The 25203-nt window shown below is 46.0% G+C and overlaps 1 protein-coding gene across 12 annotated transcripts in view; it reads left to right on the forward strand.

The window, feature by feature from the left end:
- CSGALNACT1 (chondroitin sulfate N-acetylgalactosaminyltransferase 1) overlaps positions 1–25203 on the forward strand; it is a 344630-nt gene that overhangs the window by 235620 nt on the left and 83807 nt on the right. For 11 of the 12 annotated variants that reach the window (XM_066234116.1, XM_066234107.1, XM_066234112.1 and 8 more), the window contains one exon: positions 21468–22393. In XM_066234116.1, coding sequence (XP_066090213.1) covers positions 21763–22393 — 631 coding nt within the window. In that variant the 5' untranslated portion in view covers positions 21468–21762. Of the gene's footprint in view, positions 1–3183; positions 3376–21467; positions 22394–25203 lie in introns of those variants that run through there. The other variant, XM_066234115.1, reaches the window with a different exon arrangement.

The following is a 25203-nucleotide window of genomic DNA, read 5'->3' on the forward strand; positions in this document are numbered from 1 at the left end:
TTCTTGTTGTTACTGTGGAGTGCGTGCTTCTTGGGAGAGTCCCGTGGGCCCCCGTGGCAGTAAGGCAGGGTGGGCGTGGGGCAGCGTGGGGTGGTTTCGGAACCCCTGCGCATCCTCCACGGGTGCTGCTGCGGTGCGGGTCCGGTCGCCGTAGCGTGGGATGGACCCTGTGCTTGTTTTGCACCTTGGACACTGTGTAGTACAGTAGTAGTACTTTTAGCAGTGGTTGTGGATTCAATTTGAGGTGCCAAAGAGGATGCGATTCCAGCTCCTCTTTTGGGAAGAGATACCGTACGCCTGCCCGGGGCAGCTTTGAGCTGGGAGCTGTTCTATATCAGGGTACTGGTGGGCAGGCAGAAAAGGGGTCCAGGAACTGCACTCACCGGAGACATCTGGAAGCCTTATTTTTGAAAAGCAGCTCTTACTGTTTTAAATTTTCTTTTGAACCCCAGGCCTATCTCTAGTACCAGCAACTGAAATTAGAACATGGGTGTATTAAACTGTCCCATTTTGAGCTACTGAAAAATGCATTTCAAAAGTTATCTTAGGAGCTTCTGAGATTTCTCCCAAATAGTACCTGCTGCCCTTTTAATAGCGACTTGGCAGGTCCAAGCGTGGCTGAGTTGTGCCCAGGGTCCGAGGGGTCAGTCCTCTGGTCACAAACTCTGCTTGCTGCTTGCTTGTCTACAGCTGTGAAATATATCATCCTGAGGCCCTGATGGGGTCGAAGAAACAGAACGGAGGCCATCCTGTCCCTTCCACTGTTTTAGGACCTTTTACATGCAATCGTCTTTTAAAAGTTTCCCAGCAACCTGAGTGAGATCATACCACTTTGTTTAAAGGGCAGCTCGGGGAGAACTTTTCAAAAATACTACAGTTTTCTTTTAAAAAATAAAGTGGGCTTTGTGGGATGATAAGAATATGAGAGAGTTACTTTGATTTAAAGTTAGAGGCAGGAGACTGGGAATCTCGAGTTCCGGGTTCTGGCTCTTCCTGTGCGTTAAACCAGCCTCGTAACTTCATGTGAACACCAGCTGTTTCTTCACGGTTGGTCTTTCTCATCAGGAAAACGATGTGGATGCCACGTGACACAGTTTGGACCTTATTTTGGCTCAGGTTGGGCGCATATTAACTTTGCGCTGGCCGCTGTGCTGAGCCAGCCTCTCCTACACTCGCTCGTTTACTCTTCACAAGGACCCGATAAGATAAGGCCCTCTGGGCTCCCTGCTATCAGGGACACAAACACTAAGAGAGGCCACTTAACTGCAGGACGCAAATGAGACGGCCCCCAGCGCCTGTGCTCTCACCACTGAGCTGTACTGACAGGACAACAGGAGATACAAGAGTGGAAGGCCCCTGGGAGAGTCGGAACAAATCTAGACGGGGAGTCTTATCCCAGTGCAGGCCTTGGCTGAGCTGGCGCTTGCCTGTGCAGATTTGGAGAATGCAGGCAGAGCCTTCCTCCCCAGGTCTTCCCCCCCCACCTGTCATTCCCACGGGCAGAGCCAAGTCGGCGTGTCTGAAACCGAGCTGGTCTTTCTGCCGGATCTGCTCGTCCGCGCGTTCTTTCTCAGTAGTAGCTCCATCCTCTGAGTCCCCCAAGCTAAACCCTGGGCCTCCTTCTCGGTGGGTGCTCTGCTGTTTTCACCCATCGCGTCTAAATGGGTCTCCATGTCCTGGAGCTGGTTCCCAAGAAGTGGTTCTTGAATCAACCCCTCCCCTGACATGTTGTGTCATCCGTCCCTTATTCGAAGCACTGTGGTGGGGTGGTGGCCTCATACCTGCTCCCCTAGTGCCAGCCTTTCCCTCTCCAATCCATCACAGCGCTGCCCGTTGCTAAAATTGTTTTTCTGGTCATGCGACTCTCTTGTTTCAAAACTTAGATGACCGGCTAACCATCATCCAGAGAATCAAATTTAGATTCTCTGTCATGATATAAGCGCCTGTTGTAGTCAGTGCAGGCTGTTTAATATAAAATAACATCCACAGGGGCTTCAATAACAAACATTTATTTCCCAGGGTTCTGGAAGCTGGCAGTCTGAGAACAGGGTGCCAGCTGGTGGGGTTCTGGTGCAGGACCCTTTGCTGTGAGACCTGTTCCAGCTCCTCCCTGCCCCCTTCCACTCTGTGCATTCCTAGGCCAGCCTTCTCTATCTCTGTGCTTTCGCTTTACCTGCCTGTTAAAGTTTGTGGTGAATTACAGAGCAGCAGTTTGGCGTAGTCACCAAGAGCACAGACGACAGAGACATGCTGCCTGGATTAGAAACTCAGTTTTGCCATTTTGTTGGTGGGTGACTTGGGCAAGTGACTTACATCTGCCTCAATGTCCTTATCTGTGCAGTGGGTACAATAGTAACAGAACCTGCCCCATGGGAGTCATCAGAGAAGTAAGAGGAAGATTCAGGTGGAGTTGCTGTCATGTCCAGGAAGGTGGAAGTTCACAGAAGGACACGGAAGATTTTAAGAGAGATGCAGAGTGAACATGTTAGTGGAACGTTAAATAGTACTAAAGTGTAAAACAAACTTGGATTAAATAAGTGCTCTGTGCCATCTATTTTGTGTAGAAATCGGATAATGTCTGTTGCAAGTAAATTTTCTTATAGGAGTAGTATCTTGGAATGTTTTTGGTGAATCACTCCATCAGTTAACTGCCTAGCAGGGATAGCTGACTCCGAGGTAAGTTTGGCACTGGGTGCTGGGAACAGGAACTGAGTAAGGACTGGAAGAGGTGACAGGGGGGTAGTGGACTGGGACCAGAACCTTAACCGTGTGGTCTGCCATCAGCTTTAGGTTTTTGATGAAAACCAGTAATTATGTAATAGTGGGCACCTTGCATTTAGTAATAGTGGGCATCCCCCGGTTAATTTTTTCTATATTACTGGGTTCTATTTCCATACTCAGATGGCACAAGGAGAGAAAGCTTCACTGATCCAGGTTCATGGGGTTGCTAAAGTAATTCTGCATGGCCCATGTTATCTCTTGTCCTGTCGTATAATAACCACTTTCTAAAGAAAGCCTCTTGTTTCTGCACTGTGTATTTTGTCTTGACTCCAAGTAGCAGTTTCCTTCTTAACCCTTCTCACTTCAAACACACCAGCAAACACACATGAAAGGACTCACGAGAGTGGGTGCTGGCACCTTTTGATTTCAGATGTTTCCAGGGGTTGTTCCTTTGGGCCACTGTGGGGAGGGAGCCTGCACTGTGCTCGCTGTCTTCTTCCATGAGATCTGGGGTAGAATAGCTCATGCATCATGCTGATGGATGCCCAGGATGGGGGGAAGAGGACAGAGTGACACCCCTGGGAGAGGGCAGCACATACCAGCCATGAGGTGACCACAAGTGCCAGAAGAAAGTGGGGTCCAAGATGCAGACAGGTGAGAATACTGTGTGTGTCCTCCATTCGCCTTCTAGTCAAAGACCCATTCTGCACTTTTATGTGTGTACGTACGTATGTATGTATGTATGTATGTATGTGAGAGGAGGGGAGATAGTGAGACAGACTCCCGCATAGGCTCCAACTGGGATCTACCTGGCAACTTCTGTCTGGGGCTGAAGCTCTAATCAGCTGAGCTATCCTCAGTGCCTGGGGTTGACGCTTGAACCATTCGAGCTACTGACTGCGAGAGAGGAAGAGAGAGAGAGAGGGGAGAGGGAGGAGAAGAGAAGCAGATGATTGCTTCTCATGTGTGCCCTGATGGGGGATTGAACACAGGACATCCTCACACTGGGCTGATGCTCAACCCACTGAGCCAGTGGGCCCGGGCCCTGTTTTTCACTTTAAAGACTGGTATCTGCACTCGGATTCTCTCTAGAGGCTCTGTTTTGTCCTATTTCTAGGGCTTTCCCTGCTGTGTGTGTTCCCACCTCTCCTGCTCTTTTTCTGTGGCCCTCCTTATGGGCACTGGTTTGAATGCTGTACATGTTGTATAGCTCTGTCTACACTCTGAGATGTCAGGCTGATGGAAGTAAATGACTAGAGTAGTGTTTCAGGATGTGGAGGCCCGCTACCTGTGAGGGTAAGTCACCTGGCCTCCCCAAACCATAGAGTCTTGGTCTCAGAGAGTATGAGGTCACTGACTCATACTAGGTTTTTATTCTGGAAATTTTGTGTCTAGAGATGCTTTAAAACCAGCCCTGGCTGTTTGGCTCAGTAGAGAGAAGGTTGGCCCAGCGTGCTGGCGTCCCGGGTTCGATCAGAGCACACATGAGAAGTGACCATCTGCTTCTCTTCCCCTCCCTCTCCCCCTTCTCTCTCTCTCTTTTCTTCCTGCAGCCAGTGGCTCCATTGGTTCGACCATCGGCCCCAGATAGGATCTCTGGGTGGATCCCAGTCACGGTGCATGTGGAAGTCTGTCTTATTATCTTCCCTCCTCTCACTTAAAAAAGTAAATAAATAAAAATAAATATAAAAGAAATGAGGTGCTTTAAAACCATTGCTTGGTACATGGTAGAGGCATTCGGTAAATTTTATTTCACATCTCTCTCTCTTCCCTACTGTCTGCTAATGAGGCGAGTGGGTCATCTTACCAGGAAGCAGGGGCTCCTGTTTTCCTCCCTGTGCTGTCTTCGCTGTTGCTAAGGTTGAGCCCATCTCACCTGAAGCCACCTCAGCCTTCATGGCCCCGGGGTGGTGTGACTCACACCGCTGACCTCTCCTCCTAGCTGGTACTTGCCACTCGGTCAGGGCACCTGGCATCTGCCCAGGGCCATGTGCTTACTGCTTAGCCAGAAGGCATGTGGCTGCTGCACACTGCTCACTTTTAACGAGTCCCCTCCTTGTTAATTAACGGTGTGCATTTCCCTGGAAGCTGTGCTGGATGACCTGGGACCTGGTGTCCGTGAGGGCGCGCTCCCCGCCTCCACAGCGTCAGGGCTGACTTCTGCCTGCGCAGGAGTGTATTACCGCAGCTGACACGGTACAAGCCGTTGCCCAGGCATCTCATTTGCGTGCTCCGGAGGAAAGACGCGGGGGCTCAGTGTTTGGCAGCAGAGAATTCCGTGGTGATGCTTGCCAGTATCTCATCCGACCTAGAGATGTTCTCTCTTTCTCCTGTCAAAAAAGGAAACCTCTCCGTTGATTAAAAATTTCATTTGCCAGAATACTTTTTAGTCGAGCTGTGTTAAACCTGATCTGTGGGTCTAAGCTCCTGGCGTCTGCTCAGAAGCACTTGGATGTTGCAGAGGAATTCTGTCCCGGCCGCAGCCGTGGGGCCAGAACAAGGTTCATATGGGGCACAGCAGGATGGGCGTTATTTCTGCAAGTAGCGTGAGTTGCAAGCTGGTGAGGGGTGTGGAAATGCACATCACAGCTAGCTGGGGAGGCAAAAAATCATATAGAGAGAAACAGTGCTTGGTGCCACACCTGAGGGGCCGGCCGGGCTCATACGTAGGAAGACTCACGGTGAGTTCAGAAGCAAGAAGGACATGTTGGGTAGAGAATGACATGTCAGCGTTATTCAGGATTATTAAGGGTGATGAACAGTGTAGCCTAGTGGGTAACAGCAGGCTTTCAGGATCAGACTGAGCTAGATTTAAAACCAGACTTGGCTGCCTGCCAGCTGTGAGCATTGGGCGATTTGCTTCACCACTCTAAGTCTCAGTTTCCTTCTCTTTAATGGGGATAATGAGACTTCGCTAGTGGGATTGTTTGGAGGATTAAGTGAGATAATGTTCATTAAGTGTGTAGTATGGTGCCTGGCCTAAAGTAAATGCTCGCTAAGTGGTTGTAATTATGACCCACAGGAGGGCGTTGGAAGCCTGATTTCGAGGGGTTCTCAATTGGTGGTGGAGGGCGGCTCCGCCAGCCCCAGAGCGCTGAGCCCTGCAGGACCGGGCCTGGGGCTCTACAGGCTCTGGCAGCTGCCTCAGCCCTGACTGTGTGTTTGAGACACCTGCCGGCCAAAGGGTCCCAGTGCTGCTTCTCCTAAGGAGCTTGCAGTGCCTTCTGCGCCTTCACTTTTCACTCCCCATCCACGGCCACCTCCTGTGCCGACTGCCTTGCCTGAGATCCTTCCTGAAACAGGGTTCGGGGGGGGGGGGGGCAGAGAGAGAGTGTGTGTGTGTATGTGTGTGTGTATATGTGAGTGTGTGTAGGGGTGTGTGTGTGTTGTATGTGTGTGTGTAGGGGTGTGTGTATGTGTGTGTATATGTGTGTATGTGTGAGTGTGTGTAGGGGTGTGTGTATGTGTGTGTATATGTGTGTATATGTGTGTGTATGTGTGTATATGTGTGTGTGTAAGGGTGTGTGTGTAGGGGTATATGTGTGTATGTGTAGGGGTGTGTGTATGTATGTGTATGTGTGTATATGTGTGTGTGTATGTGTGTGGTATGTGTGTATGTGTGTGTGTATGTGTATGTGTGTGGTATGTGTGTAGGGGTGTGTGTATGTGTGTGTATATGTGTGTGTATGTGTGTGTATGTGTGTGGTATGTGTGTAGGGGTGTGTGTGTGTATATGTGTGTGTGTATATGTGTGTGTATGTGTGTAGGGGTGTGTGTGTGTAGGGGTGTGTGTGTGTGTGTACGGGTGTGTGTGTGTGTGTAGGGGTGTGGGAAATCCATGCATATTCAGGAAGACCCTCTCTATCCAGTCTTCCCTGCAAGGTTTTGCCAACAATTAAAAACCAAACTAAAAACAAAGGAGAAAAGCAGAAAGGGTGTGGAGCTGGTTCCTGCCTTTTCAGCCTGAGAGGTTGTAATTAAGAGGTGTGTCTATTTTCTGATTAGGGGACCCTGGTTTCTTTTTGTTACATTTTCCTTTTCCTGCTTCAAAGTAAAGGGAAATGAATCCGAGTGGGTCTTTCAGGGGCCAGTGTGGAGTTGCGGGGGGGGGGGGGGGCGGGCAGGGCCACTCTCAGCAGGGAGTTGCCAGCTGAGACCTGATCAGGCTGGGGTTTTTTGGTCACTCCGTGCTGGTCCCTGGAGCTCAAAGCCAGGTTACAGGGAGGACCTCGCAGGGAAGAGCCTCGAGGGCCGTTCTGAAGGCCACGTCTAAGTCCTCTGGGCTGGAAGGGAGGAAAGCACGTTCCTGCAGAGGGCGGCCATGTCCCTGGCAGCAGGTGTTGGGACCCTAGCACGGAGTCAGTGGGGTCCAGAGACAGGAAGGCCACCCTGAGGAACAGGGCAGTGAGGCAGGAGCCTGGCTCTGGAGCTCTGGAACTAGCTGTGGCTGGGGCACTGTCCCGTGGAAACCGAGGCACAGGGGGGAAGCCAGTTTGGTGGGAAAGTGGAGCAGCGTTCCTGGGGTGTCCAGAATGGTCCTCCAGGGGGAGAAAACATTTACAACATTTACAGTTCATTACCATAGGGGTACTGTTTTGTGAATACATAATGTAACACTACTATAAAACTTGTATATAGCCTGACCAGGCAGTGGCACAGTGGATAGAGCATCGACCTGGGATGCTGAGGACCCAGGTTCGAAATCCTGAAATTACTGGCTTGAGCACGGGCTCACCAGCTTGAGCACGGGGTTGCTGGCTTGAGCGTGGGATCATAGACATGACTCCATCGTCGCTGACTTGAGCTCAAAAGTCACTAGCTTGAGTCCAAGGTCACTGGTTTGAACAAGGGGTCACTTGCTCTTCTATAGCCCCACAGTCAAGGCACATATGAGAAAGCAATCAATGAACAACTAAGAAGTCACAACGAAAAACTGATGCTTCTCATCTCTCTCCCTTCCAGTCTGTCCCTGTCTGTCCCTGTCTCCTCTCTCCTCTCTCCTCTATCTCTCGCTAAAAAAACACCACAAAAAGTTTGTATATAATGTATAAGTGAATAGACCATGTATATGTATGTGCTCAAAAGCTCTTGATTGCCTAGAATGTGCTATTTATATTTAATATATTTGAAGACAGCTTATTTGAGTGCCAGGGTCAGAGGAGAAAAGCAACAAAGCTGCTGCGTCTGACCTGTGCACCCACGTCAGTCCCTCTCTGTGCCAGGGCAGAGCCTCGGGTCCGGGCCCAGTAGCCTGGTGTCAGCAATGGAGGTCGATGTTGGGGTGCGGGGGGGGGGATGCTTCAGACTCTGCCCAGCCAGTGCAACACTCTGGAGGTTTGATTGCTGACTTTGCGTGGCAGCCCTATCCCTTCTATGGGATGTGGCTTTAGTGCCTCTTGTGTAGACACTGCTGTCTATACACTGATCTGCTTCTCTCCTTGCTTCCACTTTTCAGTAGCTGCCAGCAGCACACCTGAGGATAAAGCACTTGGCATGCAAGTATGTGCTGACTGTAGACTCAGTGGAAAGAAGAAAGCTGACAATAAAGTATACAGATATCATATTATAAAGTCATACACCTGAAATGTATACAGTGTTATTAAACCAGTGTTACCCCAACCAATTTAATGAAAGAATAATAAATAAAAAGAACGAAACCCGAGTCCTGGAAAGATCTGTGACATCTGAGAAACCCTGTTGTGAAGCATCCAGGTGGATGTGCTCAGGGAGATTATGAGCTCTTGTTATGCTCGTTTTCAGGCTAGAGTAACTTCTTTGCAACTACTCAGCCTCAGCTACGTCAGGGTGTACGAGAGGCAGGATATTGTGGACTCCAAAAAGCAGTTACAGGAGTTGGTTGTATATATTTATTTCCTTTAAAAGAAGGCAGATGGGGAAAAATCAGAAAGAGAAGCCTGCAAACATAATGTATACTGGCAGTAGGACTAAGAAGTCCAGGATCTCTCAGCTCTGATAGTGGCTTTCGTCTGCCTCTCTTGCGGCGTTTTCTGCCATAGGATGTTGGTCACGCACATCGACCCCCCAGGACAGTGTGGGAGGCAAACACACAGTGGTGTGCAGACAAGGCAGGGGTCCTCAAGGGCCATGTTGGCAGCAGCGGCCACACCCCGCGCCCAGGAGTGAACCTGGTGCAGGGAATTCTAAATGAAGCCATGTACTGGAGTCAAGTGTACAGTGTCAGCTTTGTGTACACTTTTGAGAGCATTTAAAGGCTCTCTGAGTAAGAATCCTTGCACGATGTCCTTTCCCCACACTGCCGCGGACCAGCGCAGCTTCCAAATAACGGTGTGGAATTAAGGAAACACACTTTGTCAGAACAAAACCGATGGGACCGGGAGGACTCCTCAAACTGCCTGGCAGCATCTGAGCGCCTCACAGCCTCAGTTCACTTTATTATATGGACCTATGCAAATCAAGGACCCTGATACAAAGTTGCACATCAAAGGCTAAGACAGGAACTCTCCCAAGGCAAAAACAGTATACATTAGTGAATTTTACAAACATCTGAAAACAAAGAGTCAGAGGAAGGGTATGTATATTGCTTCCTGCAACCCAAGGAAGGAAGTGGAGTGGGTGCAAACACAGAGCATCAAAGCCAAATATGGAGATGGAGGGGGTAGAACTTAAGCCCCCTGCCAAGCCTTGAATCTATAATGGCTTTTTGCCATTACCGGTCCACAACATATCCCCCTTTTCTTTTTAATTTGTGTGCGGAGATTTGCACTCATCTGATTTTCTAATTTGGAGGCAGACGGAGAAAATACAGAATAAACACAAAATTAGTATAGCCAATGCTAACAGATACCCAAAACAAGTATACTAATACATCACAGTAATTAAAGCCTTTAAGCAAACTCTTTAAGCTAATAATACAATAAGAATCTATAAAAGAGTAATGTCCTTAAAGTGTTCACCAAGTCCAAGTTGGCACCAACACCATTCCAAATCTCTGCAAATGCAACCCAACCTCAGTTCAGTCCATCAAAAACTGTCACAGGAGCAGGAGTCCAGGAAAAGTCCACTTTCAGGAGAAATCCACATGGCACTGGAATTGCTGTCACACTTCCACACTCTGCAGCTAGCATCAAAGTCCCAATGACCGCTGCTTCCCAGCTGGCAATGACCCAGGTAGACTGGAAAAGCCATCTGCAGCACGCATGAAGACGGAGCTTCCGTTTTCTTTAAACTGGAAAGATGAACCCAGGGGTCCTATACTGGAGCTTTACAGCCATGGAGTGGTGAGGAGAACCTTGGGATACACCAAACTGGGTGGCAGAGGTAATTTTGTAAATTGGCAAAAAAGGAAAAAAGGAGCTCTGAATTAGGAGTAGGTCCTAGCCTAAACTATGAGTGGGGCATTGAGGCAGGAGGAATAAAAGAAAGACTGTATATTAATCAAAGCAGCAGAAAAAACAGGGCTATCAATACCCACAACAGAGATCTTCGAGGGAAGAATAAAAAACCTGAATATTCAGGCAAGACCTAGTTAAATGACCCTTGTGTAAAGGAGACCAGTCTACCAGCTACTTGGAAGAAATACCCCAGGCTCGTCCACAGTGTCGTAGATGGGGCTGACGGCCCTGGGCACTTTTTAGCCTTCAGTGGCAAATCCCAGTATTCTGGGCAAGGTTAGGTCACAGGTGGATGGAGCAGGGCTGGAAGAGACTGAACCCTCCCTTAGAGGAGCGAGGGGGAAGCCTACCTTCCAGTGTGTTCCTTCTTCCTCACAGCAAAGGCATGTAAGCCTGGCAGGCTTTGGCTTAAATGACCATCCTTTCCACTATTGAAGCAGGGCCCTGATGAAGTTCCAGTTGGAGCGTTGGAGCCTCTGAGGGCGTATGCCAAGAGCTAGTATTTTACCTGATCTCCTTTGGGCTTTTTCGGCCTCTTGGTACCTTGAAAGCCATGCTCAGAAGATCTTGCTGAGGGGCTTGAGGGTCCCTATCTGCCTATATATCTGGAGCTATTCAGAATAGAACAAAACAGTGTCATTAGCTGGAATCAAATAAAAGTAAAAAAAAAAGGTAGTAGTTTGCAGGACAAAAATTTGGGCATCTCTTCTACATCAGCATTCAAGATAAACTGTTTGAAGTAAAAAGCGTAACAGGGTAGACCTGCAGGAGCTCCAGGACATGACTCCCCCCCCCCTTTCTTTTTATATTATTTACAATTGAATTACACTTTACAATATTTTGACTTCAAATATTGCAAGAAATTCTTGACTTTGTTAACTTTTAACAAAAATAGAGTAAAAGCACCTCCAAACAACATTCCCACACTTATCAAAACACCCCCTTAACATTAATTAACAGGCACTTTAGAGAGTACATATCAAAACTGAAAAATCCCATTGTGATCTTCATTATTCTTCTACAGCAAAAAAATCTTTACACCTTTATTATGTAAATCTATGCTGCTTCAAGCCTTTCACTTGCGGCCTGGAGCAGCCTGGCCAAACCAGCAAGTCTTTTGGATCCAAAATGAGCGTGCTCTACTTATTCCAAACAAAATTATATTTATATAGGGAAATGAAATTATTCCCGTTTTGTTTTCAATACTACAGCCGGCACTTCCAAAACTATTATTATCATTACTTTTCATGTAAGGACTTATTCAGGCCTTATAAACAAAAACACTTAGACATTAAACAAAGACTTCACATACAATCACACAAATCAAGAGTGAAACCCGGGGTTTTAGAGATTGAACTATGGCCTGCTTGATCTTAAGTAGGGCTATCTTAATAGGAATGTAATAAGGATATATACTAAACAGAGATCTCTCTCGAAAAATCTCAAGACGGCCGTATGAGATTTCTATTCAGCAATACCCAAATCAGGCCCCCCTTTCGCCCTCTTTTCAAGCAATGGATCAGGAAAATAAAATGATCTAAAACATTAAAAAAAATTAGATAATAATTGAGAAAGGCAAAAGAGCATAGTAACTCTTATGCAATTGCTCTTGTGAAGTGAGTCTCTCATCTAGAATCATGGTATCTCACCAGTCGTTCAGGGATCCACCGAGGAGCTTCAGCAGACCTAGGAAAAACACACACATATCCTCGGCCCCATAAGAGAACAGGGTCTGGCCCTTGCCAGATTCCTGTGAGTGGGTCCCTCCATCGCACTTCAGGGAAGGCTTTCCTTGCAGGGTTCCAGAGTCTCTCTGCTGCTGAATGACCCTGTACATCAGTATTCAAAAAATTTAAAGTGAAAAGAGCATGACAAAGAAGATTTGCAGGAGTTTGAGGGTATAATTCCCCTTTTTTAATTTTTTCCAATTGGTTTTTAAGTGTTTGATGTGCACGCTCTACAATGCCTTGACCCTGGGGATTGTAAGGAATTCCCGTCCTTAGGTCAAGTCCAAAAGTCTGACAAAATGTAGTAAATGCTTTTCCTACATATGCAGGAGCATTGTCAGTTTTAATCAGTTTAGGAAGTCCAATAATAGAAAATGCATACAAGCAGTGAGCTATAACATGTTTAGCAGCCTCTCCTGTTCTGGCAGAGGCTACTATAAATCCAGAATAAGTATCTACTGTAACGTGGACAAAGGATTGTTTGCCAAATGAAGGTATATGAGTAACATCCATTTGCCAAAGTTGCCCCGGTAGGAGTCCTCGAGGGTTAATTCCAAACGAAGGGACAGATTGTAATATAGGGCACCTTGGACAAGATTTAACAATCTGCCGTGCTGCTTCCCGAGAAAGTTGAAACTGTTTACGCAGGGCTGCAGCGTTCTGGTGATGGATAGTATGAGACTGAATTGCTTGATCTGTCATGGTTGCTCCAATAATTTTCTTTTGGGTAGCTTGATCAACAAGGGCATTCCCTTGCGCTAAAGCTCCAGGGAGCATGGAGTGAGCTCGAATATGTCCTATAAAACACGGAGCTGTATGTTGACGTACAAGTCTTTGAAGAAGGAGGAACTGCTGAAATAGTTCCTCATCAGCAGTTGTCCCTAAGACAGCAGTCTCTATAGTGGAAACAACCATAAGTAAATATCTGCTGTCTGTATATAAATTAAAGGAGGAGTGTGGCAAATGCTGAAAAGCCATGATAATGGCATGTAATTCTACTCTTTGGGCTGATTTTAAGGTGACTGTTTCAGTATAAAGCTGTCCATTGATTATTAAGCCTGCTATTCCTGAGCTGGATCCGTCAGTAAAGATTGTAGGTGCTTCAGGAATGGGCTCATTAACAATTGTCTTAGGAAATATAAAGGTAGTAATTAATGAAAATTGAACTATTTTATCAGCTGGGTAGTGAGAATCAATTTGGCCTGTAAAATTTGCAAAAGCGATTTGCCATTTTGTGGAAGTTTCCCAGAGCCATTGTTGTTGATCCTTTGAAAAAGGAACAATAGTCTGTGGCTCAAAACCTATAAGCTGCAAGAGTCGCCTACGCCCCTTGATAATCAAGGAGGCAACAAGATCAAAATATGGAGATAAAACTTTCTTAGGAGTAACAGCTAAATGAATCCATTCAATAGGACCTGAAGCTTGCCACAATAGTCCTGTTGGAGTGTAACTTGAGGGACATATTAGTAGGGCAATTGATTCCTCAGGATTTATGCGTTTTAGTTGTGCTTGCTGCAAGGCCTTTTCTACAAGCTTTAAAGCTTGTTGTCCCGCAGGTGTAAGTAGCCGAGGAGAAGCTGGTTCAGCTGAGCCTCTAAGAATATCAAAAAGTGGCTTCAGTTCTCCAGTAGTTAATTTCAAGGAAGGTCTAAGCCAATTAATGTCTCCTAACAGTTTCTGGAAATCGTTTAAAGTTTGCAAATGATCTGTCCTGATTTCTATTTTCTGTGGGCGAATTTGTTGTCCCTCAATAATTTGTCCTAAATAAGAAAAAGGTAAAGATTGCTGTACCTTTTCAGGAGCTATATAAAGTCCTGATTTTTTCAGAGAATATTCTAGTTGTTGCAAAATGGTCAACACAGTGTCTTTATCTAGATGAGCAATAAGAATATCATCCATATAATGAATTATGTATGCCTTAGGGTGTTGCCTTCGTACTGGAGAGATGGCTTGAGCAACATATTTTTGGCACAAGGTAGGACTATTAGCCATACCTTGAGGCAAAACTCTCCACTGGTATCGCTCCATGGGAGCCTGAAAATTAAGTGAAGGAACACTGAATGCAAAACGCTTGCAATCATGAGGGCTTAAAGGAATAGTAAAAAAGCAATCCTTCAAATCAACAACTATAAGGTGATAGTTCCATGGAATGGCAGTAGGAGAAGGAAGTCCTAGCTGGAGAGGACCCATAATTTCCATAGTCTTATTTATTGCTCTCAAATCTTGTAATAGCCTCCAGTTTCCTGATTTCTTTTTAATGACAAATATAGGCGTATTCCATGGACTATTAGATGGTTCAATGTGCCCAAGCTGTAGCTGTTCCTGTACCAATTGAGCAGCTGCCCTAAGTTTCTCCTGAGAAAGGGGCCATTGGTCTACCCATACAGGATTATCTGATTTCCAAGTAATTGGGTCTGCACAGTGCATTATTGGGGTAGCAGGAGCTACCAAGGCCCCTATGCAAAATTTTGATATCCTAATCCATGCCTTCTGGTATTGGGTCCACTTCTATGGGGGTGAGAATTCCTCGCTGTTCTTTCCCTAGACCCTTAGTGGGCAAAAATCCCTGATCAAGCATTTGAGTGCTAACTAAACTATTAGGACTGACAAGCAATGCCCCCATATTTTTCAAAACATCTCTACCCCATAAATTAACTGGCAATCCAGGGAGCACATAAGGCTGAAAAAATCCAGAATGACCTTCTTTATCTTCCCATTGTAAAAAACTAGAACTTTGTTGAGGGGATTTACTCTGCCCTATACCTTGTAATTCTGTGGCTGCTGCATGAGTGGGCCAGGAAGGAGGCCAATGTAGCTTTGCAATAACAGATACATCAGCCCCAGTATCTAAAAGCCCTTTAAATTTACGCCCTTGTATTGTTAGTTCCATTTCAGGGCGTTCCTGACCTATTTTTTGAATCCAATAGGCAGTATCAGTGGAGCCAAATCTTTGATTCTCTTGGGGTCCCTTTAGCAGGGTTTGGCCTTGTCTTAAAAGAGGTAAAAGGATTAATTGAGCAATTTTCATATCAGGGGAGATAGTGACTATATTCCTCAAAGTGTGAGCCATTACTTTAATTTCCCCTGTATAACCAGAGTCTATCACTCCAGGAAGAACAAAGAATTCCCTCATAGTTAAACTACTTTTGCCTAACAAGATTCCTACTGTGTTACTGGGAAGTGGCCCAAAAATTCCAGTGGGTATGGCTTGAGGTCCCATCTCTGGAGTCAATACGAATTGGGAGGTGGGACTGAGGTCCAGTCCTGTACTGCCTGTTGTTGCCTGGGATAGTTGGGCAATGTTTGGCCTACTGGAATCTGAATTTGCTGAGGAAACACTGACATTGCCCCTATTGTTTGATGGGGCCGGGGAGGGCCCCATTGTCCGTTTCCCTGTCCTGCGGTAGTACATTTAGGCCTCCCCTTATTCTTCCAATGTTTCCCATGTCTACAGAGTGGGCAGAGGTCCGGAGCCTTAAGGGCTGGCTGTCCTTGAGGGAGAGGCCGAGACCAATATCCGGGGAAAGCAGGGCAGTTTTTAGCAAAATGCTCCGAACCCCCGCATTGAAAACAGTTTCCACGGGCAAAAGTACTTCCCTGACCTTCCTTCCTTCGCTTGTTCTGTCCTTTATCAAAATTTTGTCCTGGAAATCTTGCCTTATTACCTGTGGTAAAGGCAAGACCTTGCATGTATGAAGGCCCAACATCAGCGCAAATTCTAATATAATCCTCTATATCTCCCTTCTTGCGGTGAGGCCGAAGTGCAGCCTGACAAGCAGAATTAGCATTTTCATAGGCTAGTTGTTTTATTAAAACCTTTCCCACATTTTTATCCCCTACTATTCTTTCAACTGCTTGAATTAGCCGTGAGACAAAGTCTTGAAATCGCTCGTCTGCACCCTGCCTAATTTTACCAAATTCTTCTGGTTTGGTCCCTGGAATAGGCAGGCATTTCCATGCCTGTGTGGCTAGCTGATTAATTATATCATAAATAGCTGGTCGATATTCTAATTGAGTTGCCATATGGGCATACTGTCCTTCTCCAGTTAACATATCTACAGTAACAGCAACCTCCTCTTGCTGATTTTTCTCATCCAGCTCTATAGCCTTTTCATGAAAGTTTGACTTCCACAACAAATAATCACCCCCAGAGAGACAAGCACGAGCAATCGCCTTCCAGTCATTTGGGGGAAGAGCCTTTGCACTAATGGTATCTAATAAACCAAGTGTAAAAGGGGCAGTAGGCCCATACTGAGCACAAGCAAGTTTAAGCTCTTTCAGAGTTTTAAAAGGTACAGGTTCATGTTCTCGCACTAGTCTCCCTGTATCATCCTGTCTTTCCACAATAGGAAAACAGGCAAAGCCATCTATTGTTTCCCCTATATTTCGAGCCTGGTCTATAGATTGTTGAAGAGGAGATTTCCCAGATTTTGAGCTATAGACTATGGAATCAGCCCGATAAGGGAACGGAGGAGCAGAGGGTTGAATGTAGGAAGGAGCTGAGGGCAGCGGAGGCCCCGCGGCTAAGGCAGCCATAGCCACGGATTTTTCATCCCCCCTGTCATCCTCAGACTTCAAGTTATCCTCATATTCACATCCCTCTGTTTCCGGCTTACCCTGATACTCTTCAGACAATGATTTGTCTTCATATGGAAACATTTTTACAAAAAGGTCCCTTACTTTTGACCCTATCTGTCCCATATTCTTTTACTCCCAACTACACTTTCCCCAAAAACTTTCTTTACTCACTGTGCGCACTTCACTTTGGGGAGTTCCGTCACCTTCCTTCAGTTTTAGTTTCCTCGTACTCAAGTCGTCTGTTCGGGCGCCACTTGCCGTGGACCAGCGCAGCTTCCAAATAACGGTGCGGAATTAAGGAAACACACTTTGTCAGAACAAAACCGATGGGACCGGGAGGACTCCTCAAACTGCCTGGCAGCATCTGAGTGCCTCACAGCCTCAGTTCGCTTTATTATATGGACCTATGCAAATCAAGGACCCTGATACAAAGATGCACATCAAAGGCTAAGACAGGAACTCTCCCAAGGCAAAAACAGTATACATTAGTGAATTTTACAAACATCTGAAAACAAAGAGTCAGAGGAAGGGTATGTATATTGCTTCCTGCAACCCAAGGAAGGAAGGGGAGTGGGTGCAAACACAGAGCATCAAAGCCAAATATGGAGATGGAGGGGGTAGAACTTAAGCCCCCTGCCAAGCCTTGAATCTATAATGGCTTTTTGCCATTACCGGTCCACAACACCACACATTCAGGATGGTGTGTTTATTCAGGAGGCATGACCTCAATTTACGTTCTGTTAGTACAGCTAACCCTTTGACTGCAGGTTAGCTCGCGCCCTGGCCATCAAAGAGCCGATTGTGTGTGCCAAAGTGGGAGAAACTCGCGCGGGGCTTTGGTCTGCCACTTCCCGGCCCGGTGAGACACTGCTTGGTTTTTTCCCCACCAGCCCTTTTGGCTGTGCCTGCTCTCCGGGTGGAGGTGTCTTGTAGATTTTATTGCCACTCCTTGAATAGTTTTCTTTATCACTCACAAGGCCTGTCATTGTCATGTGTGTGCTGCCTTGCCAGGTCTCACCATGAAGCCACCGTCCCTTCGGCCTGCTGCTGACCCTGACGACATTTCATCAGCCAGGCTTGCAGGCTTGTCCTAGAGTCCTTTGTACCTATGGGCATCCTGTAGACAGTAATAGACCCATCTTGGCAGCGTTCTGTCATGATAATGCAGCTCTGGTGATCTAAATGTTCACCAGGATCTGCAGAGCGAAATGCACACACCCCTCCTGAAAGCTACCTTTCTGTTCTAGCCATGGAAATGTTAGCTTCCACTGTTCCCTTTTTGGGTAAGTGTCAGACCCTGGACCAAACTCAGCCCTGTCTGAGTTTCACCCTCTCAGAGCTTCTACTCTAAGATACAATGATAAACAGTATCTATTGCCACGTGTCTATCTTATTTTAACAAATGTTGTTGATGCCTAACATTTATTTTAAGCTTTTGTCACTTTAAAATTTATTTGTTTATGCCGCTCTTCTCATCCTCTCCCCTCCTCCAAATACTTATTCATTAACACTTTCTATTTTAATGGCATTTGTCTCTTTGGGCTCCTATTATAGTTATTTGAGAAGGCCTTAATTAAGTCCTCACTAAACTTTTAAACTTCCTGAGGTTGGAATTGTGCTTGGCACATCTCTTTGTCTCCTGTCTCTTCCTGGGCTCTGCTCAGAACACAGTAGGTGTTCAATAAGCAGTCCGCTACAAGGCTGAACAACGAGAGGACCCCAGCTGGAGTAGACTGTTCCTTTGGCCCACGGTTGAGTCATTGCTGTGCTATGTGGAGATCTGGGGGATCAGGATACTTCCTGGCCTGGGCAGGATGTCAGGGCTATAAGACTGCTTGCACCTGGAGCTTGAGGGACCCCACTCCATTGCTGGAGCCCTGGGCACAAGTCCACTTCTCTTTTAGACTCTCTGCCTTCAATGTTCACAAAATGCTGTCACTGCCTCAAGCAACCCCTCATCTAGCTTGTGAGAACGGCAGCAATACTACTGTGACTGGATGTCCCCTTCAGTCTAATCAGTGAATCCAGCGTTTTGGATAGGTTGTGCCACAGAACCGTCCTCAGGGATGTGGTTAGGGAAGTATGGAAAGCGGTTAGTAAGGATGGGCGTTTGAAAATGCAGGTGGCAAGGAACTTGCTCAGCACAAAGGGTTTCCTATAATTAAAACAAAACAAAATGGAATAGGCATCTCTCTTCTTCCAAAGGTCCTAAAATTGGTTATTAACAGGGGGTCTTTCTTGCTCACAACGCCCTCTCTGTCCCCCAGCCACCCCCCAAAGACTAAGCTTAGTCTAAAGTCTGGGTGCCTTTCCTAAGTTTTAAAAATAGTAGCACAATGCTGCTGTGATCCCATAAAGCTATATTTTCTCTGTCATCTCTGACTTGTGGTAGTGCTTGGTAATTACATGGTGCTTGCCATCTGCAAGTCTGTAAACACATTAGAGATGTTAACTCTTCAGTTCTCCCCACACCTCTGCGGAGAGAGGGAGAGATTGCATGGTGCCTTTGTGGCTTAGCTGTTCATTTGGTCAGGTTACATCTCACTGAGGTGTTCTTCCCGAGACGTAGTAGAGCTGAAAAGTACCATCTGCTCTTAAGAATGACATTCTGTACTGCCAAAAGGAAAACTTGGAGTTTCCACAGAAGCAAGGATCCAAAGGATACAGTTGCTGACTTCAGCAAGCAGATACTCCCCGACTCTATTGTTTGACCACTTAGATTGCTAGAAACATTAGAAAATATTTTTGTCTGTTAAAGGATGCAGAATTTTTGTTTCTGACATACAATATCTGCCCCTGACATTTCAAGGGGGAAATTCATGACTGCTTCTTGGTACTATTATTGGTACTATTATTGGTACTATTGGTAGTATTATTGGTACTATTCAATAATTCTTATGGCTTTTTATTATTCCTATAAAAAGTCATTTTTTTCTAAAATCTGTTTATTTTTCTCCTTTTGCATCCTGAAGAATGGAATATTAAATAACTTTGAAATTTATACTAGTGAATCTCAAAAGCTGGGCTGGGCTTTAAAGAGACTTATGGAACAGAATGAAATAGTTATTGTGCAGTTTAAAGTTTCTTTAGCTTTAATACATTGCTTCAGTGATTTCAATTTATTATGTAAATGTGACAATTATTCTATTTAAAAAATCTGTTAGGAAGATTGCATGCTTTGTTTCTGCAGCACAGTAAATTGTGTTGATTATTTCATTTTTGTTTTTTGATTTGCTTATTTTGTTTTTTTATGATAACGTATTTAAAGTAAAAGTCTTTAAAGTGGCAGAATAATGTGATAACATGTCTTCACTAGTAATTTAATACTTGGATATAATGAGTTCATCTGAGAGATTTCATTAAAAACAGCAAGGTGCCTGAATACCACAGCTGAGATGTTTTTAATCACAGAATTATAGTAATTACACAAATCTCAAGCTTTTCATCAGACAGAAAAGGCTTCCTGGGCTAAACATGCACTTTAAACCTAGCACTGATAACCATGTATTGTTATCAGTTATATGGAAGAGAATCTTTAGGCCAAGGGAAATATTGGAGAGAATGTCATGTGTTGACTTTTTAAGGAAAATTAATAAATAAATTGTTCTGATAACATAATATCTGTAAGAGTCACATCACCAGGGTAATGGAAGGGGAATGCTCATGTGTGACTATGGTCTAAGCAGGTGAATGCTTAGATGGTCAATGAGCCTTTATTGTTTACTGTATTATCAGCATAGAGAGAATGCTGGAAGGAACATCTCTCTCTCCTCTGTGGGGCCCTGAAGTTCCTAATTCCCTGGAGTCCTTTTCCAGTCAACGGACAGATTGCCGGTAAAGGAGAGGATTATTGCCCCACAATCCCGACTTCTGGGTTGGGTGAAAACTGTGTAAAGAATAATTTCATTATCACGCAGCTTATTGAAAATGTCAAATTTTTATTTTAAAAAAGGCCAGGTACATGGTACCCTCGGGGAGCTTGTTTGCAAAGAAAAGTGATAGAAAAAGATGCATCTAGGAAGACTTTATAAAAATCTCTCTAAACAAGAAATTTTATTTGCTCTATTTTCCATGTGTCATTCTTTTTTTTTTTTTTTCTGGCACAGATAGGTACTAAGGAAGGGGAATGCAGGAGAAGCGGAGTGTCCCGGCGCTGTCCGCGATGGGTGCAGGAGGGAGGAGGGACGCCTAGGGAACTGGGGGAGGCGAGTCCTGTTGGCTCGTGTTCCGGGGGTTTGGAGTCGGGCGGCGGAGCGTGCAGTCCAATGAAAGGCTCGCAGCTCTGCCTGGGTGTCCTGATGAGTGGTCAGGACACAGATTCTTCCTCGAGGCTGGAGCAGAGGCATGCCTGGGACCTGAGTCCTGACAAGACAGTCTGTCTGGTCTCTGTGCTTCAAACATCCCTTTTTATGGTCAACTCACCATCCCCTGTCCATGGAAGAATTGGAGAGTTAGCTGGAACGACTGTCCCCTGACTACTTCTGAAGGCGTTATCATCCGCATCTTCCACATTTCTTAGTTGCATCTTTGAGCCTCCAGGGCCTCCCTGAACCCCTCAAAATAAGCTCGAGGACCATTTTGAGCCAGCTTTGAGCCCTGCCCTGAATGAGGGCACACAGGTGAGCCCATGCAGGCCTCACCTTTTTTGACCACCCTTGCTGGGCAGACCCTGGCCAGAGAAGTCCCTGCCTACAATTTTCAGTGTCATTCAAGTTTTGCTTTTCCGCTTTTAACCATCAAAATAATATGTGCCATTGTGGAAAAATTTATAAGGTACAGAAAATGTAAAGAAACAGAAAAATCACCATTAATCTTTCTACCCAGAGAGAATTCACCTTTGGCTGTATCTCCTTCCAATCTTTTATCTGTATCCTTTGTTATTGATACACATTACTGTGCAAATGCGTATTTGCGTTCTGATTCACAAACATCTAACAGTATTTAATCACCTGTCATAAGCATTTTCCATAAACCTCATGGGCAGTCTGTTGAGTGTATTGATTGCCATCATGAACATAAAGGTGTTATTATCTCGATTAAGTATTACTGTCATTTGGTCTCTTCCCAGGTCCCCTGTTGTCCTCTGCTGCACATTTGGAAGGCTATGATGGGTATGAATGGGAACATTTGGAGGTCTCAGCTAACGCGTTGCTTCTGCCTGGAAGACCACCCTTTAGAAGCAGGAAACGTGCTGTGCGTGGTGGTTGACAGCGAGAGACAAGGCGTGTTGTGAAGAGCAATGGATGAAGGCAGCTCGGGGGGCCCCAAGCGCGTGCTTCCTGTGGTCTAGTCCAGGGAAGCCCTTCTGTGGGGCCCTGACATTCTGGGATGTCGCCAGCTCTGGACGCATGGCTGATTCCTGAATGATGATGGTTCGCCGGGGGCTGCTCGCGTGGATTTCTCGGGTGGTGGTTTTGCTTGTGCTGCTCTGCTGCGCCGTCTCCGTGCTCTACATGCTGGCCTGCACCCCCAAAGGCAACGAGGAGCAGCTGGGGCTGCCCAGGCCCAACAGCCCCACAGGCAAAGAAGGGTACCAGGCCGTCCTGCAGGAGTGGGAGGAGCAGCACCGCAACTACATCGGCAGCCTCAAGAGGCAGATCGCCCAGCTGAAGGAGGAGCTGCAGGAGAGGAGTGAGCGGCTCCGGAACGCGCAGTACCACGCCAGCGAGCCCGTGGGCCTGGGCCCCGACCGGGGCGCCGAGAAGCCCCAAGCCGACCTGCTGGCCTTCCTGCACTCGCAGGTGGACAAGGCGGAGGTGCACGCGGGCGTCAAGCTGGCCACCGAGTACGCCGCGGTGCCTTTCGACAGCTTCACCCTGCAGAAGGTGTACCAGCTGGAGACGGGCCTGACCCGCCACCCCGAGGAGAAGCCCGTGAGGAAAGACAAGCGGGATGAGTTGGTGGAAGCCATTGAATCGGCCCTGGAGGCCCTGAACAGCCCTGCGGAGAGCAGCCCAAATCAGCATCCTTACACGGCCTCGGATTTCATAGAAGGTTGGCGGGTCTGCGGGTTGGGGTAGGAAGGAGGAGAAGAGGCGTCTGGGTCCAGGCACCCAGGCAGGTCACAGCTGCGGGAGGCTGGCAGTTGGCGCTGGGGGGTGGCTGGTAGAAAGTTTTATGTAAGCGACACCAAGGGTATGTAGTCTGGTTTTTATTTGTCAGGAACATCTGTTTCCACTTACTTTCTCATGGAAACCACAGTTATTGAGTGGACAGATTCATTGCTCCTTGGCAGAAGAAATTAGAACTTTCGTTAAAAAAAAAAAAAAAAAAGAAACAAAATAAAACAAAATGTAAACATAAAACTTTGAAACCCAGAGGTTTATAACAGGTAGTTTCAGTTTATCCCTTCTCACAGGTGCATAGGGCCTGGAGATTGGGCCCAGTTGTGAGGCTTGTGAACAGAAGGATAGTAAGTGTGCATATAGCACTTACCTGTGCCAGACGCTGTTCTAGGGACTCCACACTTACTAATTAGTTTGTTCCGTATAATGACCCCAATAGGGGATAAGGAAATAGAGGTTCAGATTAATTAAGTGAATTACCTGAGGTTGCCCGTTTAGCAAGTGACAAAGCCAGGATTTGAACCTGGGAAGCCTGTTTCCGTAGCCCATGCCCTTAACCACTAGGTTATGTTGTTTAGATAGGACCTAAGGAGCACATAGAAGCTAGTGAGATGGAACAACCTAGTATTGATTTGTGTTAAATTGTGTCCAACTTCAGGAGAAAGCAGTTTGTCTAGTTTCTTGGAAGGCTAGTTAGTATCTTCTTCCTTTATCCATTTTCCCATTGTTACTGGATCAAAATCAGCCAAGAATCCAGGAAAGGAAGTGCCTTCCAGGGCATCCAGCTCCTTCCCCTGTCTCTTGGTAGAATCCAGTCCAAGTTCCCAGATATGCAACTGTGTCCACGTGACTCCCTCCTTTGGTTCTATGACCACCGTCTCCTCCGCCCACAGGCAAGGTAGCAAAACCCTCCCGCTGCTATTTATGCCTCTTCTCTGGACGCTTTCCTGTCTTGTGACTTTTTTCTCCACTGTATATGTGAACCATAAATTCATGCAATTTTCCTATAGTATCATTTTTCATATACCTAGAGCCAGGGAAAGAAATCTTTTACAAGACCAAGATTTTGGTGTCAAAAGTTGTTTTTTTTTTATTCACTTATATGAGGCATCAAAAATGCCTAGTGTTCGGCAGCTGCAAGTATAAGCTCACGGTGCGCACTCAGAGTTCAAAATGTCATGATAATAAAAGAAAAGGATATCACGATGACGCAGTATCAGATGTCACAATGCTTCGGAGTTTATTAAACATTTCCACATATGTTATCTTACCAGCCGACCCCCAGGGGCAATCATTAAATAGCCCTTAAAAAACAAATCCTGGCTACCGCTGGCCCTAAAACATGCTACAGAAGCTGCCCACATACAAAGCCCTTTCAAAAGAACTTGATTGCCAATCAGTGCCTAGAATTTGGAATGTTTGCCCTTGTGATTTTTAATCTGCATTCATATTGGAAGTCTTCGTCTGCTTCTCTTACACAACATCTCAATGCACAAAGACGGTTGTTCTCAATCAGTGGTGGCATAGGCCTCTTGTCCTTGTGTTTATTTGCCCTGAGATATGGCTGACTTTCTATCAGAGGCCCTGGAATCACCGCTATACAATGTTGGCTTCATGTGCGGCACGCAGCCTGTGTGTCAAAGCAGATCAATCCACACCCATCTTCCAAGTTTTGGTAAAAGTCCAGTCAGCTGTTTTCGTAAGATGAGTAAATAGGAACGCGCACTTTAAATGTACAGGGGTGGGGAAAAGTAGATTTACTGTTGTGAGTACATGAAACGTAGAGTTTATTCTTGTTTCATTATTTAGTAATTATTGTATAATTTTCCATACAAACAATGGTAAACCTACAATACTTTTGCCCACCCCTACAGTGTGTCTGTAAAAGTCATGGTGTACTTTTGACCGGTCACAGGAAAGCAACAAAAGATGATAGAAATGTGAAATCTGCACCAAATAAAAGGAAAACTGTCCCAGTTTCATACCTATTCAGTGCAGTTCTGTGTGGGCTCACGCACAGATTTTTTAGGGCTCCTTAGGTAGCTATCCTGTATAGCCTCTACAGACTCGTCACTGACTGCTGGCCTACCAGAACGGGGTTTCTCCACCAAACTGCCGGTTCCCTTCAACTGCTTATCCCACCGAGTATTCCTATGTGGTGGCGCTTTGTTATAAATGCGCCGGTATTCACGTTGCACTTTGGTCACAGATTCGAATTTAGCGAGCCACAGAACACACCGAACTTTCCTCTGTACCGTCCACATCTCGACTGGCATGGCCATGGGCTGCTCTGCTGTATATACACGGTGTTACATCATCATCTGCACATGCGCACATGCTACCACATCATCCTACAGAAACTGGGAGGGTTTTCCTTTTATTTGGTGCAGATTTCACATTTTTATCGTCTTTTGTTGCTTTCCTGTGACCGGTCAAAAGTGCACCATGACTTTACGGACACACTGTATATGTATACATATTTGACTGTCATCAGCACAGTTTTATTTCATTTTGTTTTTTCACTCGTCACACAAGATTGTGGAGGCAATTTTTTATATTCCCAGGAAGCGAGGCATTAAGAAAGATGCCACAAGTCTGAGGAAGCTGCACGAAGGTAGAAAAAAATTCAGCATAGGAGTAATTTTCAAATAGTGATGTTTGGAACAAAGTGGTACTCTAGCGACTACAAGCGTTAACTGATGACCAATTGGCTAGGTGGTGATAATTTAAGATTCTTAG

This window comes from Saccopteryx bilineata, chromosome 6 (genome assembly GCF_036850765.1).
Source record: "Saccopteryx bilineata isolate mSacBil1 chromosome 6, mSacBil1_pri_phased_curated, whole genome shotgun sequence".
In the NCBI taxonomy this organism is placed as follows: domain Eukaryota; kingdom Metazoa; phylum Chordata; class Mammalia; order Chiroptera; family Emballonuridae; genus Saccopteryx; species Saccopteryx bilineata.